Source organism: Sphaerodactylus townsendi, linkage group LG16 (genome assembly GCF_021028975.2).
Source record: "Sphaerodactylus townsendi isolate TG3544 linkage group LG16, MPM_Stown_v2.3, whole genome shotgun sequence".
Classification (NCBI taxonomy): Eukaryota; Metazoa; Chordata; class Lepidosauria; order Squamata; family Sphaerodactylidae; genus Sphaerodactylus; species Sphaerodactylus townsendi.
The window spans coordinates 22,299,540-22,319,352 of record NC_059440.1 but is presented as its reverse complement, the minus strand read 5'-3'; the positions used below and the strand labels follow the sequence as shown (position 1 = coordinate 22,319,352).

General features: G+C 48.9%; 2 protein-coding genes across 19 annotated transcripts in view; one reads left to right on the top strand and one right to left on the bottom strand.

Annotated features, from left to right (window-relative positions):
* PHC2 (polyhomeotic homolog 2) overlaps nt 1–10,148 on the top strand; it is a 53,094-nt gene extending 42,946 nt beyond the window's left edge. The window contains exons 10-15 of the mRNA XM_048519126.1: nt 2,731–2,933; nt 3,594–3,729; nt 5,633–5,747; nt 5,880–6,021; nt 7,869–8,160; nt 8,867–10,148. Of these exons, the coding sequence (XP_048375083.1) occupies nt 2,731–2,933; nt 3,594–3,729; nt 5,633–5,747; nt 5,880–6,021; nt 7,869–8,160; nt 8,867–9,021 (1,043 nt within the window). The 3' untranslated portion in view covers nt 9,022–10,148. The remainder of the gene's footprint in view (nt 1–2,730; nt 2,934–3,593; nt 3,730–5,632; nt 5,748–5,879; nt 6,022–7,868; nt 8,161–8,866) is intronic.
* Nucleotides 10,149–11,959: 1,811 nt separating this feature from the next.
* Nucleotides 11,960–19,813, bottom strand: part of ZNF362 (zinc finger protein 362) — a 35,075-nt gene continuing 27,221 nt past the window's right edge. For 17 of the 18 annotated variants that reach the window (XM_048519111.1, XM_048519122.1, XM_048519121.1 and 14 more), the window contains 5 exons: nt 18,862–19,086; nt 17,325–17,403; nt 16,370–16,528; nt 15,312–15,362; nt 11,960–14,850 (listed from right to left, as the gene is read on the bottom strand). In XM_048519111.1, coding sequence (XP_048375068.1) covers nt 14,689–14,850; nt 15,312–15,362; nt 16,370–16,528; nt 17,325–17,403; nt 18,862–19,086 — 676 coding nt within the window. In that variant the 3' untranslated portion in view covers nt 11,960–14,688. Of the gene's footprint in view, nt 15,363–16,369; nt 16,529–17,324; nt 17,404–18,861; nt 19,087–19,813 lie in introns of all 18 variants that reach the window. The other variant, XM_048519109.1, reaches the window with a different exon arrangement.

Sequence of the window (19,813 nt, the reverse complement as noted above, 5' to 3'; positions counted from 1 at the left end):
TTCTGAAGAACGTGGCGGAGGTCTGATTTTTTAGTCCACATTGCAAAACTTCCAGAATGTCTTTGGGCCGTGAGCACTGACTGCAGTTAGTTACTGGAAAGATTGGGGGTGCCATGGGCGGCACGCATCAGAGGACACCCCCCCCCCCACTGGGTTTTCTGGAACACATTTTGCTAGCTACAGCAGTAGCTCATAAGTTATCACCTGCTACCATGGAGAGATTCCTGGGTATGCCTTGGTCCCCAAATGTGGCATAATAGAACATTAGTTAATGGTTGTTCCTTGAATGATAGACTCATACAGATGATGTAGCTTGTGTCTGCGGTTGTACATATGAGCGCTGGTCACCAGTAATTTCTGTTTGTGTGGTAAGGGTCCTTCCAGTTATAACCCCATTGAAGCATGGATTCAAGGTGCAGGAAAAGAGATTCCACCTAAACATTAGGAAGAACTTTCTGACTGTCAGGGCTGTTCGACAGCGGAATTCACTGCCTCGGAGAGTGGTGAAGTCTCCTTCTTTGGAGGTTTTTAAACAGAGGCTGGATGAACATACGTCAGGAGTTCTTGATTGTGTGTTCCTGCATGGCAAAGGGTTGGACTTGCTGGCCCTTGGGGTCTCTTCCAACTCTATGATTCTTTGGATAGACCGTGATGTCCTGCTGTCTGCGGGAGAAGGCAAGCCGGTAGAGGATTCTGATTAGATTAGGATCTCTGTCAGTTATGAATTCGACTGTGGCTCTGGGACAGTCACCCTCTTAGCCTACCAGACCTGACAAGGTTGTCGTGAGGACAAAACAGACTGACAGGGAGACAGCAGGATTAAAACGTTTAGTGATATACAGTATTAACGACCACGTGGTTGTGTGTGCCCACTGTAGTACACCCAGTAAAGGATCGTCTGCCTTTTACTTCCTGCGTGAAATTTCCAGAATCCAAACACATTTAGGGATGGTGCATTTGTGGCAATATCTTCTTGTTGAAATCTGCAGGACATTTCATAGTTACCCAGATCCCTCTGTGCGCGAGCTCCCAAAAGGTTTCCTATACTGTGAATCAGCTGTGGATGGACCTCAGAGGACCAAGGTTTAAATTCTGGTTACGCTGGGATACTGCCTGACTGTCCACCAGCTAGTCATGCAGTTGCCCCCAACCCACTTTTTAGGCAGATGAAACAGGTGGGAAAAAGACTTTGTAGTTTGCTGGAAGCTCTTTGAAGGAACAGTAGGACAATGGTGTAGTAAATGACTGTAACTGTAGGGGGTGCTATATATACCACAACCCTGCAAATGTTGAGATTGGCGGGAGGAGAGGAGTCTTTGGTGCGGAAATTAAGAAATCCGGGGTCCTCTGTACGCAGGTAGTCTTCTGACACTCTTTAAAGGGAAACTTTGATCACTATCAGGATGAGGTATGCGTCCAAGTTTTATTTTGGACAACACCGAGGCCCCTTCCGCACGTGCAGAATAATGCACTTTCATTGCACTTTGCAGCTGGATTTTACTGTGCGAAATAGCAAAATCCACTTGCAAACAATTGTGAAAAGTGGATTGAAAGTGCATTATTCTGCATGTGTGGAAGGGGCCTGAGTTTCTGGATTCATCACAACCAGTTGCGCATGAGGGATTTCCTACCCTTCTACGTGCTTTCTGCTTGTGGTCTTGATTGGCACATGGGCATGTGTGCCTAGGGAAGCACCTTGCGCTTCCCACGGTATAATTTTGCTCCTGTTTCTAGTTGGCCTTTTCTGTTGTGCGAGGGTTCTAAGAAATCCCTCTGGAGTGGAGAGCAGAGTCCTTTGTTCAAAACGTACGTTTTAATTTATTTCTGTTGGAGCTGGTGTGTGTGTCTGTGGGACTTTTAATTTGTTGCAATGTTGCTTTGCAAATTTGTCTCTGATTTTTGCTCTTGGATCATACATTGAAGTATCTTCAATATGATGGTTTGGGGGTTTTTTGTGGGTAGGTGATGGCTGTGAACATTGTTCAGGTCATCTCGTACAGTTTGTTAAAGAGCACTTTAATTGCAAATTGAAATTTGCCTGTGCGGCCCTCCATGTGGGCTTGGGGAAAAAGGTTTAGCTAGAGCTAAAGTATTTAGGAACTTGGGATGAGGCAGGGCATGGGATTCTCTCCCCCTCCCCCATCAGAAGAAAGTTGCTCCAAAGGGGGCTAAACTGTGGGTTGTTTTGTTGCGCAGTTAGCACCAACTTGCTTTGGTCCTGAAAAGGCAGAGCGTGGGAAATGGTAACGTTTAAATGATCCAGAGGCTATTGATTAGGCTGTAAATTTGATGGCCCGGATTGTGGAGAGAGGCACAGGGAATTTCAGATCTTACTGCACAATTTAAGGATTCTTTAGGGGGTTTGTGAGTGTGCGTACCGTCTCCGTGCACTCAGTTGTCTGTTGCTTCTTCCTGCCAGGAACTCTGCTCTTTGTGCCTGCAAGAAATTGAGCTAGGTGTTGGCAGGTCTCAACCGACTGGCAGCCCTGCCTAGTACAATTGTGTGTGCGAGATCCCCCCCCCCCAAGCGCTGAGGGGGCCATCCCATGCGGCTTGGCTGCTGAGAGTTCATTCATGCCGCCAACCCTCGATGGGGAGTGGGGACAAGTCAGCTGTATGGTAATGGGGGAGAGCGGGGAGGGGGCGCACAGGGGCAGGGCCGGTCCACCCTCAGTGCCTCTGCCTTTGTCTGCTCGGTACATCGTTTTCCCTCCTCATTCTTCCACGCAGAGGCTGGACGGGACCGTGTTCACTCACCACCGGACACCAGCAGCCCCGGCATGACCTCGGGGAACGGGAACTCTGCCTCCACCGTCGCCGGCACTGCTCCCCAGAACGGCGAGAACAAGCCGCCCCAAGCCGTCGTGAAGCCGCAGATCTTGACCCACGTCATCGAGGGGTTTGTGATCCAGGAAGGGGCCGAGCCGTTCCCGGTAAGCACTGCCTCCACACTTCAGGGATAACTTTGTGTGTATGTGTGCATGTTTTGCAGTGGGGTGTCAAAATACCAGGACGAGAAACTTGGGTGAAGGCCAGTGTTGGGGTTGGGGAAGGCAGGGAATGTTATCTTCTTGATGGTTCCTGAACAATTCTGCTCAGGGCATATCTGGTGTGGCACACAGAAGGACTTGGGAGGAGCAGTTGTGATCAGACTTCGGAACTGTGCCAGAGGCATTAGATTGGCACTGGGTGGGGATGGAGTGGGTGTGTTTGAAGAAAACATTTGACCTGGTAGGTCCTATCTGTAGTGTCAGAATTTTGGCCAAGGCGGATAGGGTGGGAACAGAGTGGGAAGAGAGATGCTCAGATATTAAAATGCCCAAGTCTGGTTTTGTGCTCAGAGCATGTTCTGCAATACCTGGGGGCAGGCATCACTCTAGTGGGTAAAAACTGACCTCGCTTCTGTATTTCTGGTCGCCTTTTGTATGCTTGGCCCGCACAGCTAACCCATTCCCTACCGCAGCTGTCCGTCAAGGCTTTGTTTTTCCCTCATCCTGCAGGGTAAAAGCCACAGGGGGGCGGGGTTACCCCGAAAGCCTCCACTTGGCGACCCTCTGACGATTCCACCTCGCCCATCTCTGTCCTCTTGCCAGGTGGGGCGCTCTTCACTGCTCGTGGGGAACCTCAAGAAGAAATATGCTCAAGGCCTCCTGGCCGAGAAACCCCCGCAGCAAGACAACACGCACTCACCACAGCAGATCTCCGAAAATGGAGAGGAACCTCTACGTAGCAAGCGTAGTAAGGGCTCGAGGCTGGTTTCGTCGTGCAGCGGCTCTTTCATCTATGCTAGCCAGGACTGGGAATCGTGCAGCACTGCAAGGAGGTGGAGAGAGCGTGGCTTGTAGCCGAGTGTCAGGTCTCGGACTGAAGTCAATAAACAGGCTCTGGATACCTGATCAGAAGTCTTTATTGAACGCAGCTGGTACCTGGCTTGCCAAAGCCACTCCTGGCGAGCTATAGCAAAATGGTTACATTCATCCCCGTGGTTTTCCCGCCAGAATCCCTCCTCCCTTGTCCTCATGAAACGTGGGAATGTTACAGCAGAAAGGAAGATGTTTGAGAGTCGAACCTCTCAAGGACAGCGCAGTGATAGTGTCCAGCCACCTGCTGCCTCCCCCCTGCTGGGTCAGCGCCAGGTTCGGCTACAGTCGCAAGCATCAAAGGAAACGAAAGAGCAGGAAAGGTCCATTAACATGTCAGAGGTGAAGTCAGCTTCCCCCCTCCCCACAGGCAGGTGTGAGTCCTTGCACCTTAGTGTCCCATGTATTGATGTCAGACAACACCGAGGTCATTACCTCTCTGGTCTGTGAGGGACATCAGTCTGTCCCTTGCATCTCGAGGATTTATGAGGACTCCAACCAGGGGGTCTCGGAAGGGTGGAGAAGTGTGTTTGCCAGCAGTTCGTGGAACTGTCCGTTTTCCAAAAGAGAAACGCCAGAAAATCCTGCCATAAGCACGCCGTCTTCCTTCTAAAAGTGTAAAAGGATTTGTTGATTTCTAATTGCTGAAAACTTTTTAGAACTTCATTTCACACGATGTGGTGTTAGCCACTGGCTCGCTTGGCTTTAAAAATTGAACAAGGCAAGCTTATTGGGGGAGGACAACGCACGCACGCACACACACACACGTATTTTAGTTCTCATAACTAAATTGAGGCCTCCATGGTTAGAGGCAGTATACCTCTGAGTACCAGGTGCTGTTGACCCTGCCAAATGACCCTCTTCCAGAGTCACCTGGCTGCCTGTTGCTAAGAGCAGAATGGGACTAGATAGGTGCTAGTCTGGTCCAGGAAGACAAATTCTCCCATCTGCTTGCTTGGTACAGCTTGGCTAAACTGTGTCCCTGTGAAGTGTTGTTCCCTGTAGATTGGGTAGAGGTACCAGTAAGTTTAGTGGTGGTACCAAGTTGGGTGGTATTATATAATATATAAGTGCCCTGTAGAAAAACCAGCTGAATGAGGAATGTCTTTCACAAGGTATAATAGCCTCTTAAAAGTTTCTGACATGTGGTTCTTGTCGCATGACCACATGCCAGCTGCCACAGAAGGCTGTGTTTTTGAGTCCTGCATCATGATACGGACTCCCTGCAGTTTGGGGCATGTCCATAGCTGTCCTTTCGCCCTGGCAGAAGCTCAGGAACCCTGGCACTGTCTCAGGCTACAGGTCTGGAAATGAAGTTTTAGGGACTGGAAGGCATTTTTAGCGCGTTTGCACATGTGCTCAGATACACAATATTCAGTCTCAGGTCATCGTGCCGAGGACTGCAGTGTTTGGCAAGCTGAGGGTGTTTTTTTTTAATTGCTCGTTAATGTAAATACTTCCCGAATGGTTCTTCTGTTTAGGAGGAAAAGAAAGGCAAATAAAAATGGGACCTAATACAAGACAATAAAAGGAAGAGGGTAGTTGGAGAAGAATGTCTAACTCCTTGGGTCCTCCAGTCATGGCTTTGGGAGGAGGGGCTTTCCCAAAGGTGTTTATTTGTCTACTTGCTGTTGGAAACTGAATATTGGGCTAGGTGGACCTTCGGTGCATTGTTGCTTTGCTGAGCTGGCTTTCTGCAAATTTTGAGAGGATTGAATAAGAGAACCAGGCTGGGTCACCCCCACCAAACACTTCTTTCCATCTTTCCACAGAATCCAAAGAGGAGGGGTCACCCCCAAAGCTGAAATGTGAACTCTGCGGCCGCCTGGACTTCGCGTACAAGTTCAAGCGCTCCAAGCGTTTCTGCTCAATGGCATGTGCCAAGAGGTAGGCAGAGCCTGGTGCAATGAGGGGGCTTCCCCCTTCCACTCCAGACTTCTTGACCTGGGCAGGATGGCCCCCTGCCGTGGGACAGCTGTGAGCCCTGCTGCATCGATCTTGGTTCTCGTCCCTTTACAGGTACAATGTGGGGTGTACTAAAAGGGTGGGGCTATTCCACCCCGACCGCAGCAAGCTTCAGAAACCAAGCGCGCCTTCGCACGGCCGGCGTCGGACCTGCAAGAGTGCCCTTCCCCCTCTCAGCAAAGAAAATAAAAAGCAGGCAAGTGTTGAAAAAGAACCAGTCCAGAAGAGCTGTTTTTTCTAGTGTCAGGGGGCTATGACCACATATAGCCAGCAGTAATTTTGCTAGCTTCTGTCAGTATCTGATGACGTTTAAGTGAGTTAACTTAGCTGAAGGAATGTCCTATAGTTACAGAAGGACCATGTATATATTTTAGTATTTAGTATTTTAGTACCAGCGTCTATAATTGTGAGCAATAATGGGCAAATTTTGTATGCTGATTTTGTATGTTTATTTTATGCCAATAAAGGCTTGTGACTGACTAGTGTCAGGGGGCCAGATTCGAGTCCAGAAGCACCCTAGAGACCCAACAATATTTTCAGGGTATGAGCTGCCAAGAGCCAAAGCTCTCCTTTTGTCTGATGAAGGAAGTTTTGACTCTCTGAAACTTACATCCCAAAAACCTTGTTCTACTGGATGTAGGAGTCCATCTTGTTGGGGCATTCCTCCCGCTCGATCCGATAGGCAGGAAAAGATACTTTGGTCACTTCCTGTCTGGTGTTGGTGCCAAAACCCCCCAGTATTTTTCCTGCCTCGTCCGAGGGTGCAGCGAACTTCGTAGGCTCCGCACTTCTCTTTTTCACCTGTCTCTTTTTCTCTACCCTACTGTGTCTTTTCTTCGTCTGTGGGGTTGTGAGGCCTCGTGTCCCCCCCACCCTCTTTCCCCTCTCCTTTTGTGCCGTGTTCTCGACTTGTGCCGTGCTTCTAGACTTGAATCTATGCCCTATCTCACAGAAGAGATGTCAGTAGATTGAATTCTTCCACCACAGAACTCAACGTGCCAGACCTTCTTTGTTTTGCCTGGGTCCTAGTGCCTGCCCTGCTCTGTTTCTCCCCCCCCCCCCTTTAAAATGTTGATGATAGTCGTTCACTGAACTATAAATGCTCTTGTATCAAAGTACCATGTTCAATCATGCACAAAATAATGGTTTTGACAAAGGCAGTGCGTAAAAATGTATGATAATTCTCATATTTGTTTGGGACTATTCTAATGCGGAAGCATACAGTTTTCTCGACCCTACCTGACCGTACTAACGTCTTTATCTGAGGATGGCACTCTTTAAGCTACCCAACAGCTAAATTGCTGCAGAAATGGTGCAAGTCATACTCTGCATCTTCAGATTTTCCCTAGAGTTGCTAGAGGCGTTAGTGGGTATCTGGTCCTAACCACGTTCTCGGTATAGGAAATTCACAGATAGAGCATCCCCAGCAGTAGTTGGCTAACCTTTTTCTTGAAGACTACCTTCATAAGGGGATGACCACCTTGGTAATTGTTGGTGTAATGGTTAAGAGCAGGTGGATTTTAGTCTGGAGAACCGGGTTTGATTCCCCACTCCTCCACCTGAGTGGCAGAGGCTTATCTGGTGAACCAGATGTGTTTCCGCATTCCTACATTCCTGCTGGGTGACCTTGGGCTAGTCACAGTTCTCTCAACCCCACCTATCTCACAAGGTATCTGTTGTGGGTAGAGGAAGGGAAAGGAGCTTGTCGGCCACCTTGAGTCTCCTTGCAGGAGAGAGAAGTGGGATATAAATCGAAACTTTTTCTCTTCTTTTCCGTCATAGTTTTTTAAGGGGTGGTTCCTGCTATTCAAAAAGAGATGCATTTGCTTATTGGGCATCTATAGGGAGTTTTCTGTGCACCTTATAAAATCCCCTACAAATCAGCTTGATCAGGCAGTGGTCATGTAATTTAGTTGGCATGCATTTGACCAGACAGTCCCTTGAAATGTTTTCAAGTGGAGATCTACAACGGACTTGATTGATGAAAAAGCTGTTTCTTCATTGGCTGCTGAGACTTATTGTAATCTTTCTTGTTACCCCAAGGCCCCGCCCTCACTGACCGCCGGGTCTGGGCCCATCTCTGTCACCGGCTCGCTGCAGCTCAGCCATACCCAGGAGGATTCAAGCCGCTGCTCAGACAACTCGAGCTACGAAGAGCCGCTCTCCCCTCTCTCGGCCAGCTCATCTGCTTCTCGCCGGCGTCAGGGAGAGCGGGACATAGAATTGCCCGACATGCACGTCCGGGACCTGGTGGGCATTGGACATCATTTCCTGCCCAGCGAGCCCACCAAATGGAATGTGGAAGACGTCTACGAATTCATCCGCTCCTTGCCAGGTAAGGTTTGACTGTGTTAGAGAGGGTGTCTGGCTTTGAGCCAGCGTGGTGTAGTGGTTAAGAGCAGGTGGATTCTAATCTGGAGAACCGGGTGTGATTCCCCACTCTTGCCACTTGAGCTTTGGAGGCTTATCTGGTGAACTAGATTAGCTTGTGCACTCCAACACATGCCAGGGTTGATGTGAGGATAACATGGGGTAGAACAGTGGGGAGAAAAGAATGACGTATTCGATTTATTAATTTTGGAATTTGTACTTTGGTTTCCCTCCCGCTGAGGACCCAAAACCTCTTGTGATTCTGTTCTGATCCTGATCCGCACAATAACCTTGTGATGCGGAGTGTGTGTGACAGAGAAGAATAAGGAGAACAGGGTACAAGTCAAAAACTATAAAACAACAAAAATATGCTTAGTGAGCTGTTATTACAGCTTATTAGCATGTTTTTTGTTTTGTGTTATTTTTTTGAGGGAGTGTGATGGGCCTACAAGTCCCTCACCAGACTTTCATGGCAGAGTGGGGATTTGAACATGGACTGGTTCCAGTCTCTAATCCAGCTCTTTAGCCACTACACTAGAGAGGTGTCATCTACTAGCCTCTGCTTTCCTTCCTCCTTGGATTTCTGGATTGGATTGCCTGACTTCTGTCTCCCGGCTTGGAGCACCTTGGGCAACCTGACAGGCGAGCGTTCGCTGTTGTTTTCCTTCCAGGTTGCCAAGAGATCGCCGAGGAATTCCGTGCACAAGAGATCGACGGGCAGGCGCTGCTCCTGCTCAAGGAGGACCACCTCATGAGCGCCATGAACATCAAGCTAGGCCCCGCCCTCAAGATCTACGCCCGCATCTGCATGCTGAAGGACTCCTAGAAGCATCCAGCCTGTTGTGCCTTCTTTGCAGGGATGCTGTTTGTTTGTTTTTTTGGCGGGGAATTTTTCGGAGATCAGACGGACACTGATTAGATCGGCTCCCCCCCCCCCCACTGCACCATATCTTGAGCACAAGCCCCCCCCCCCAGTGATGGGTAGCAAGGGGGGAGAGATGGACCCACGCATCTGGTTTGGGTTGGGGTGTCTGGAAGACGAAGCTGTGGGGTTGTACATAATATGTAGCTTTAGCTTTCCTTTCTGCCTGCCCCCCTCCCCAAATTGGGGGGTGGTGGTGAATGGGGCGAGACCTCCTCTGTTCACACTGGTTGCTGAATCTCCTTTTCCCAGTGACACCAATACCTTCCCTTGGATTGGACAAAACCCTACTTGAAACCTCAAAGCCAAACAGGACAGTTGCCTTAAATTTGTTAGGGGTGTGTGTGTGTGTTAAGTGTGGTTGTGTTGCCACATAGTGCCCTCTCCCACTTTCTCCCCTTCCCTCAACAGCTCAGTTTTTTTCTAGCATCTGGCCAGTTTCCCACAGCAGCCGAAGGGATGTGGGTGTATTGTGGGGCGGGGGGAGGGGTATAATCCTGTCTTGCCCGGGTTTCCCACTCGGAACATCCTTCCCTTCTATGTGTTTGGCACAACTGCTGTGAGCGGGAGGGGGCTACTTTCCCGCCCTTCTCATTTCTCTTGGGGAGGGGGTGTCGCCAGTGATAAATTGCAAGGACTGGCTTGGCTATTCTGGGGGCCCCTCAAGGCTCCTTAGTCAGCCTGGAACGGGGGGTGGGGGGCAGTTCTACTGCTGCCTTGCAGACCCTCCAGTGCCCAGCACAGTCAACACTCAAGACACAGGGGAATAAGAGGAGCTGGTTCTCTCTCTCTGGAAGATGGGTCTGGCCTCAAACAGGATAGCTGTCCATGGGCCACCACTGGGCAGAAGAGAAGGGGTCAGCAGCTGAGCTGCTTGCCCCCTGATAGTTTGTAGGGGGGGGGTGCAGTGGTCCCTTCCTCTCCCCTCCCTTGGTGCTGGCCACTCTCTGCAGCCTTTGGGGGCTGAAAACTAAGGACTTTCTACTCCCTCCTCCTTGGTTGGTTTTTAATAAACTCCTTTTGAAAGAAAATGTAAGCTTTGGGGGTTTTTTGCACAATTGCTGTGGCAAAGTGGGAGAGGTTGGTGCTTTTGGGGAGCGAGTGGACACGATCCGGGATATTGCTAAAAGCAGTCCTTCTAAGAACCTCCGGCCATCTTGGAGCATCTGGGTGAACAGATTTTGATTGGTGTTTGGAAATCAGTGTTCGAGATACAGCTTTTCCTTCTAGGAAGAAGTTTCTCCTTGGGTGTGCTGTGCTGCAAGAGAAGGTAAGGTTGCCCACTCAATTCACAGTGGCAGTGGTCCTATATCAGGGGTCCCCAAACTACGGCCCGGGGGCCAAATGTGGCCCCCTGAAGGCATTTATCCGGCCCGCCAGGCATGGCGGTGATGGCTCCATTCATGTGCAGTGGGGGCTCGAGGGAGAGGAGGAACCAGCCCCAATGGCTGTTGATTGCAATTACATGATGGCACCCCCAAATCTCCATGAATTTTCTGACCCAGAGTTGGAAACCTTACACGTGGCAACTTCTGCTCGGCCCTTCCCTCTCGGCTACTCCATGTGTTTTTTTCAGGTTTTCAGGTCCGCCTCACTCTCATTGGCGCATCAGCCAGGCTTCGGTGGAATCGCTGGCCGGCTTCGTTAGAGGAAAAAGAAACGCAGCGGGAAGATACCTGATCCCAAGTTAGATGGAATGTTTCCTGGCCGGGGGTTCTGCTTTTTTTTTTTTTTACAGGGGAAGGTATTCCACAGCCTCCCCAACAATATTTGGAGCCCACCCTGTACTTGACATACTTTGGTCACTGTTCTAAAAATAGACCATGACAGAAAGGCTGAAAGGTGAAATCAAACATTTTACAATCATTTGTGCATAAGAATTTGTTCATAGTTTTTTTTAGTCCGGCCCTCCAACAGTCTGAGGGACAGTGAACTGGCCCCCTGTTTAAAAAGTTTGGGGACCCCTGTCCTACATGGACAGTCTTGCTTGACTGGAACGTATCCCTCCTAAAGAAAAGTCCCCTGTGCAAACACCAGGTCATTGACAACTAATGGGGTGATGTCACATCACAAGATTTTACTAAACAGACTGTTTATGGGGTGGTTTGTCACGGCCTTCCCCAGTCATCTACATTTGACTCCCAGCAAGCTGCAGACTCGTTTTACCAACCTCGGAAAGATGGAAGACTTCTGTTGGGATCAGTTGGGAACAGAACTTTGAATCAGAAGAGTTGGAAGATACCCCTAAGGGCCATCAAGTCCAACCCCTTGCAATGCAGGAACACACAATCAAAGCACTCCCAACATATGTTCACCCAGCCTCTCTTTAAAAACCTCCAAAGGAGACTCCACCACTCTCTGAGGCAGTGAACTCCATTGTCGAACAGCCCTGACAGTCAGGAAGTCCCTCCTAATGCTTAGGTGGGATCTCTTTTCCTGCACCTTGAACGCATTACTCCTGGTCCTAGTCTCTGGAGCCGCAGAAAACAAGCTTTCTCCCTCACCAACATGGCACCCCTTCAAATATCTAAACATGGCCATCATATCACCTCTCAACCTTCTCTTCACCAAAGTCTCTCATAGGGCATGGATTTCAGACCTTTTGCCATTTTGGTTGCCCTCCTCTGCACCCGTTCCAGCTTGTCCATATCCTTGAATTGTGGTGCCCAGAACTGCACACAACATTCCAGGTGAGGTCTAACCGATGCAGCATAGAGAAGTACAATTCCATCCCTCGATCTAGACCACCACACACCTATCGATACAGCCCAGAATCGCATTGGCTTTCTTGGCTGCCGCGTACCCTGAACAGAAAGAAGAGCAGTACTCAGCCAGTCCGGCCCAAGGTTGCAAAGACATTTTATTTCTTTTTTTTCCACAACAGAGAAATACAAAGCAACTTTTTTTTCCCAAAAAAAATTCATTTTGTCATTGTTTAAACAATGCAAATGTCTGTGGGGAGCAGAGCTCCTACCGATCTCGGTTACCACAATGCAAGACTTCAAAGGGAAGGGGAACCTTGGGGGGGTTGTTTGTCTTCCTCTTTCCTTTTTCATTATTAAGGTAATAACTAGGATTCTAACTAGATGTGGCCTGGGCTTTTTATATAGAAAAAAAAAACTCGTGTTAACGTTATGTATAAGAGTCCTATTTACAGAGTTATTAACATGCGGACAAAAAAGGCTACAATATTGAGTATCGTACAACATCAATTCAAAACCAAGGGAGGCGGGAAAGGGGGTGGGGAGAACAGGAGAGAATCAAATTAATACAAACAGTGATAAAAAGAAACAACCTGGTATAAACAAAACGATATATTTTTAAGGCTTAAAAAGTGTTTAAAAATTACAGTTAATTCATATCCAAAATGGAACAGAAAAGTACACAATAGAGGTTGGTTTCAGTGTAGCGGGGTTTTTTTTTTGGGGGGGGGGGGTTGTGCCCTCCCCATATGCTTGGAGGAGAGATCATAAAGGGGCCGAGAGTTTTCCAGAGCTCATGTGGCAGTAACGTGCAAACCTTTAGCTGACTGAATTGCTTTGATTCAGGGAGGACATTTTCTTTTTGGGAGGAGGCAGGGCGTTGGTTTGGAGTATAATCAGTGGGGGGATTCAACAGGTTTGCACCACATCGGCAGAACCGGTTGTTAAAATGGTGCTTGTAAACAATCAGTTGTTCAATTATTTCAATTCCCACCACCAGAACCGGCTGTGAAATTATTTGAATCCCACCACTGAGTATAATGTGAGGTTGGTGAATTCCCCCGTTGCTAACTAGGGTGCTAGCCAGTAACTCAGTGCTGCCATCTGTCCCTCAGCTGCAGCAGTGTTGGGGGAATTCCCACATCAATCTTTACCCCTGGGTACCCAGGACTATCTGCCCAAGGGCACCTTGTAGGTTGGCCCATGCTGTCAATCAAGCTGCAAGGCTGACCTATAAGTCGGTGAGGAAGGAGGCAGGTGGGAGGGGCTAATGACATCTGGAAAATGACATCTCTGAATTTACCAAAGGGAAAATACAGAGGCCCTATGGTTTAGCATTGGCCATGAAACCATTAGCCTGTTTGGGAAACTATCCTGCAAAATTCAGTTAGGGGGTGGTGATTAAATGGTAGTGGCCCCCATATTTAAGGTTTAAATGAGGAGGCAGAGGAGCACAGGTAACTTTTCAGGTTCCCTGGCAAGCTTCAAACTTTACCCCTTCCTCGCACCTGTTCTGTTCTTCAGGAAGCCTTCTGGGCCAGACTTCTGAGATGGGGTTGGGCTCCTCAATAGCTTTCCTTTGCACTGGAGCATTGCCGATGCTCTCTTTGTTTACGTTCACCGCGGATCTTGGTCCGACATTACTGGGCACTAAGCACTGTGCTTGCAACTGTTGTGGAAGGGACACCTAGTTCCTGAAGCGTGGAAGGTTTCCTAGCTGGAGCCATTCATCATACACCCCCACCACTCCCAGCTTTCCTGAACTTTGGCAGTACTTCTAGTTGCCAACTGAACACAAAGGAACAGAAGGGCTAAGGCCCAGCACCACCAAGAACTTGAGGGGCCTTTCCCCACTCTGCACGATACTTTTGAATGCCACTGTGTGGTTTTTCCAGCAGAAAGCAAGGCGCCTTGGAGGGCCTTTTGGGACACTCCCCAGCGGTGTGGTGCAACAGCTGCCCGTTCTGCAGAATAGCTCAATGGTTCCAAGCCAATCTCTAGCTGCAGGGTGGGTGACAGAAAAATAGTGGGGTTTTCCCAGGGGCGGAGAAATTCTGCACAGTCTTCCTTAGGGGATGGGCAGTCTGACAAAAATAAATACAAATCTGTTAACTGGGAAACTTGGCCACTAGTTCAAAAGATGTCTGCCAGGGGAACATGTCTGATGTTTGGTGTCAGGGATTAAGCAGAGGGAAAACTGATCCATGCACAGGTGAGGAAGAGACACCCTCTTCTCCCCTGGGCTGGAGGACATCTTGTGGGTGATTCCCACTGTCCCATCGGGGAGGCAGGCAATGAAAAACTTTTCCTGTTGGGACAAACCACTCCCGATTCCTCAGTTTAGTTCCTGCCTCCAAAGGGAGCACACTGTAGAATACCTGCTCTACTTTGACTTTGGGGCCATTTTTCGTCCTTCCTTAGGTGTCAGGGAGAAAGTATAGGGAAAATTGATCCATGCACGGGCGAGGGAGAGAACCCTCTCCTGCCACATCACATTGCAAGTTGCCCCCTTCTTCACGCACGTTACTAAAGTTGACACAGTGCTAAGCTGAACGCTGTTTTTACCCATTTCCCTTCTGAAAGGGGGAGGCTCCTTCCGCTAATGTGGGAACGCAGCACAGATCTACATGCCTGTCAGTGATGCTTGTGCTGTGAGGTCACTGCTTTCTCCTGCCCACTCTCTCCAAAGTTCTCTCTAGTCAATCTTCCAAAAGATACCTTCCCTCCACAAAAAAGGCCAGCTTCCTTCCAGTCTGGGGCACCCGCCCCCTACCCCGAATCACTCCAAGCAGGGGTTGCAATCTTGCTCACCTTGGCAACGGAGACCCAGTGGACCGGTCGGGCACTTCCGCAAGGGCCCAGGGACGTCTCAGCAACTCGGGTCTTGCTGCCGCTTACCCTTGGCAGAGCCGCGGGCGCCTCCACAAATCGCATCCTTTACCTCTCCGAAAGAGAGTCCTGAAAGGGTTGTTGCTCTTTCTTGGTAACTGCATCGCGTGTGGGGCCAATAAATTATAAGGTTGCTTTGCATCTAAGATTAAAACAAGTGAAAAAATGAAACCCAGAAGGACAAACTGGGCCCAAGGGCTTTAAAAAGGGCGGAGGCGATCCAAAAAGAAGGGCCACAGGTGTGTGTTTTGAGGAGGGGAGGGGACACACCGAGGTTCAAAGTGCTCTGGAACTGTCTTTGGCTGCCACCAAAATTGAAGGAGAAACTCCCCAGCTTGGGGCGGGTTGTATATCCACTCCATGTCTTTGTCCTGGCCGTGGAGAGGGGGGGGAGAGACGCAGCAAGCACCCAAGGCGGATGGGGGTGGCAGTGCCCAGAGGAAGCTATGGTTCCTGTGATCCTATTCCAAGCTGTCCTGCCTCTCCCCAACCCCCAGCTCTAAGAGGGGCCACGCTCAGGGAGGGGCTCCCCAAGATTCAGATGAGAGAGATTCGCACTGGGATGCCCGGAGACTCCGTCCTTTGAGGAGAATGTTGACTCACTAGATGTTCGACCACTGTGTGTTTGGACATGTGTTTCATCAAATAAGTCTCCTGTTTGGGGCAGAAGGAGAGAAAGCCACATCAGGGGACCACAGAAAAGACAAAGAGAACCTGAATCATCCAACCAGCTAAGCATGTTCTGGTCCTTCCCAGATTCCAGCAAACCAAGGTTGCCCACTTCCCGGATGTCATACAAGAAGAGGAGGAGGAGTTTGGATTTATACTCCCCTTTCTCTCCTGTAAGGAGACTCAAAGGGGCTTACAATCTCCTCCCCCCCCCCGCCCCCACAACAAACACCCTGTGACATGGGAGGGGCTGAGAGAGCTCCGAAGAGCTGCGACCAGCCCAAGGTCACCCAGCTGGCATGCGTTGGAGTGCACAAGCTAATCTGGTTCCCCAGATAAGCCTCCACAGCTCAAGGGGCGGAGCAGGGAATCAAACCCGGTTCTCCAGATTAGAGTGCACCTGCTCTTAACCCCCACACCACAAGACACTTTAGGAAGCTGGGAAATTCAGACTGCAGAAATTATGACTCTCCACTCTCCTCCCAACCCCGCTGGCTCCATTTTCCTCCCAACCTTGAAGAGAGAAGACTGACAGCCTTAAACACAGTCACCGTTTAGATGCATGAGCTGAACATTGCTGAGTCACTGCCAGGGAAATTCTACTAAACCTTGAGGCCCCAACACCATCTCATGAGACCACCAGCTTGCAGCTGTGGTGGCTCTTGTTCCTCTCATGATAGAAACGCCCTGTGGTTGGGGGTGGGAAGCAGCCCCCTCACCCAGGCCATTGTGCGTTCCCTGTTGTTCTGAATAGATCATCTGACCCCTTCTGGAGAGCGGAAGGTTGCCCCAAAATTAGATGTTTTACAGCTCTAGTTCCATTCTTTCTTTCCTAGGGGCAGCAAAGGACTACTCAATCAGCCTCAGCACATAGGGATGATACAGGTTGTTGTCCTTCCGGATGTATTTCTGCTCCATGGAACAAGGCGCTGGCTGTCTCCCCCCACCCCCCGGTGGGCAGGAGGGGGGTGTCTTCAGAGCCCCATACTCACCGAGGTGTAGGCCCTTCCACACATGCTGCAACAGTAGGCCTTGGCGTGCTTGATTGCGTGCGCAGAGAGGTGGATCTGGAGCGAGGCCGAATCCGTGTAGGCCCGGTAGCAGTTTGGACATTTGTAGGGCTTATCCTTGTTGTGCTGGCGTTGGTGAGACTGGGGGAACAGGAGCGGAGCAAGCGTGTCAGCCCCTCCTTCTAGCACGTTGCCAATTCCCTCCTCCCTGTCTCTGGCCCTTTCCGCACAACACAAATAAAATGTCTTGCGGCTGGAATGAGAAACATTTCCTGCAGGGATTCCGCCCAGCTTCAAGGCCAAAGCGTTTTGCAAATGTTTTATTTCAGTCCCAAACGGTTTATTTTGGAAACCCTACTGATCTTCCTTCCTGAAACGGTTCGAAAACATTTCCTGATGGCTGCAGTGAGATTATTTCTCCCACCCGATTTTTAAAGCTCTACGTTCGTTTCTCCGCCACGTGCCACCCACCATTTTCGGCCACTTCAGTTTGATTCCCCGTGCTGCCCGCCATTTGGCGAAGTGTCCTATGGTGCCTCTGTCACCTGGCATCGGGGCTACCTGCCATTTCTGTGATTGCTGTGCCCCAATAAACCCAGTATTATCTGCCAATTATGTGAACGTGTCATTTTTAAAAAAATTCTGTGAGGCAGATTTCACGTCTTTGTAGCTTTGAAGATACCTCACTGAATATATTTTTTTTTAAAAAGGAGAAAAATTTTTTTTGCCAGAAATGCTTAATTCTTCCGGGATATGCGGACAAAAAAAAAAGAGCCAAAATGGTTCTTTGCAAAATGTTTTAAATGTTCTATGTGTCTGAATGCGAAACTTTGGTTGCAAAGCAGAAACAAATTTCAATGCATATTTCAGGTTGTCTAAATGTTATTCATCTTTGCCCGGTATCTTCCCCCTCACCCCATTCGCACCCCTTACCGACCTGGAGGTTAGAGAGCTGTGTGAATGCTTTTTCACAGCCTGCATGTGGGCACTTGTAGGGTCTGTCACCGGTGTGGATTCTAAAATGCAACAGTAAAGGACTGTGAGGTTTTGCGGCACGAGGACAGAAGTGACACAAGCAACCCATCCAGGTTTCCTTATTCACTAATACCCTACTTTTTTCCCAATGGTGACCTGAGAGCCTTATATCGCTCTTTCCCCCTCCATTTTATCTACACAACAATTCTGTGAGGTGAACAGTTTGGATTTATACCCTCCCCCCTTTCTCTCCTGTAAGGAGAATCAAAGGGGCTTACAATCTCCTTTCCCTTCCCTCCTCCCCAACAAATACCCTGTGAGGTGGGCGGGGCTGAGAGAGCTCCAAAGAACTGTGACTAGCCCAAGGTCACCCAGCTGGCATGTGTTGGAGTGCACAAGCTAATCTGGTTCCCCAGACAAGCCTCCACAGCTCAAGTGGCAGAGTGGGGAATCAAGCCCGGTTCTCCAGATTAGAGTGCACCTGCTCTTAACCACTACACCATACTGGCACCTGCTCTTAACCGCTCTCACCACGCTGGCCGAGGCTTAACTGGGACGAGGTACAACCAGAGCAGTAAATCAGACAGTTAGACTGCAGGAAATCTCTGCTGGGTGGGTACGTTGGATATGATTTAATTAATGCTTTTCTTACAACAGGCAGACCTTGCCCAGCCAAGCACTGATTCCTGGAGAAACCTTTAGAGAATTACTACCCTGGGGAAGCAGGGAGGATCTGAAGGCAGCCTCTGCAAATCTGTCTGCAAATGTTTGCGATCCCTTGGCATTTTTCCTAGCCTGTCTTACCACACGTAACTCTTTGTGGCACACCCATGGCCTGTGAAGAGAGGCAGGAAAGGAGGAGAAAGAACCCACTTTTCCCAAGTTTAATACATATTTTAAAAAACTGTTCATCTGGAGATTCTCTTGAATCACCACGGGCGATTAGGAGAATGGTTGTTTGAAAGCCTGATTTTAGGAGAAGTGGATGAAAAATTTAAAGGAGTGTCAGTGAAGACTAGTTTGGATTTTTAAGTTTCACCCAAATACTGCCCCTATGCTTACTAGCTTAAGTTTGCACCCACTGGGAATAGAATCTTGTTCCACCTCCAGCCCTCAAGAGAAACTGAGATGACAGGATGCTAAATATTTTCCATTTTCCCTTGACCTGTGTGCGTGCGGTGTGCTGTCAAGTCGCAGATGACTTGTGGTGACCCCATGGGGTTTTCTAGGAAAGATGTTCCCAAGTGGTTTGCCATTCTCTGCCTCCGTGTGGGCTAAGAGCGTTCTGAGAGAACTGTGACCGGCCCAAAATCACGCAGCAGGCTTCATGTGGAGGAGCCGGGAATCAAATCTGATTCTCCAGATTAGAGTTGGCCATACTTAACCAGTACACCACGCTGCCGTGCCTCACATTTAAACTTAAATCATAATATGCACACTGGAGGGGAGCATGGAGAAGGCAGAGGGAGATCATGGCAAGGGGAGGGGGGAGAGCTCACCTGGTGTGTTGTTGGAGGTGGGAGAGTTGGCGGAACGATTTCTCGCAGTAGGAGCAGTGATAGGGCTTGACGCCCAGGTGGATGCGCAGGTGCTGCGCCAGGTAGGAGGCGTTGGCGAAAGACTTGGAACAGTGCGGGCACTTGTGGGGCTTGGCCTCGGTGTGCGACTTGGAGTGGATCTGCATCTCTGACTTGGTGAAGAAGGTTAGGGGGCAGACTTTACACCTGGGTGGGGGCAAGAAGGAGGTCTCATGATGCGGCTTCCAAACACAGGTGACTACAGCGAAGGAAACGCCTGCCATTTTCCATACAAAGATACACTCCCCACCTATTCCTTGAAAAGGATCGTATCTCTCCCTGCTCCAAATAAAATGATGCATAAAACCATAACCCACAAACAAAAAAACCCAAATGCTACCAAACTAGAATGAAGTAGCGACAAAGTCAAGAAATAGTGAATATATTGCAAAGTATCAAAACCACCTATGTATTTATTTCACATTAAAATTATCTACATTTAGCAGTGGTGGCGAACCTTTGGCACTCCAGATGTTATGGACTACAATTCCCATCAGCCCCTGCCAGCATGGCCAATTGGAATTGTAGTCCATAACATCTGGAGTGCCAAAGGTTCGCCACCACGGTAATAGAGCCACTGAAGAACCAGGATTTGGGACAGAGTGGAAAACACACTTAGGGGTAGATGTGGGTTTCATCTGGCTTTAAAAAAATTTTTTTTACGCTTTATTGGAAAATTTAAGAAAATACATAGATTAATATAACATAAAAAAGAAATCGTATACATAAAGGGTTTACAAACATATATGAATGACACTTAGTACTATTTAAATCTTGTTTATCTCATGAATGCTCTATCCATCTAATAAATCCCGACTGACTACATTATTTTATTTATTTATTTATTTATTTATTTATTTATTTATTTATTTAT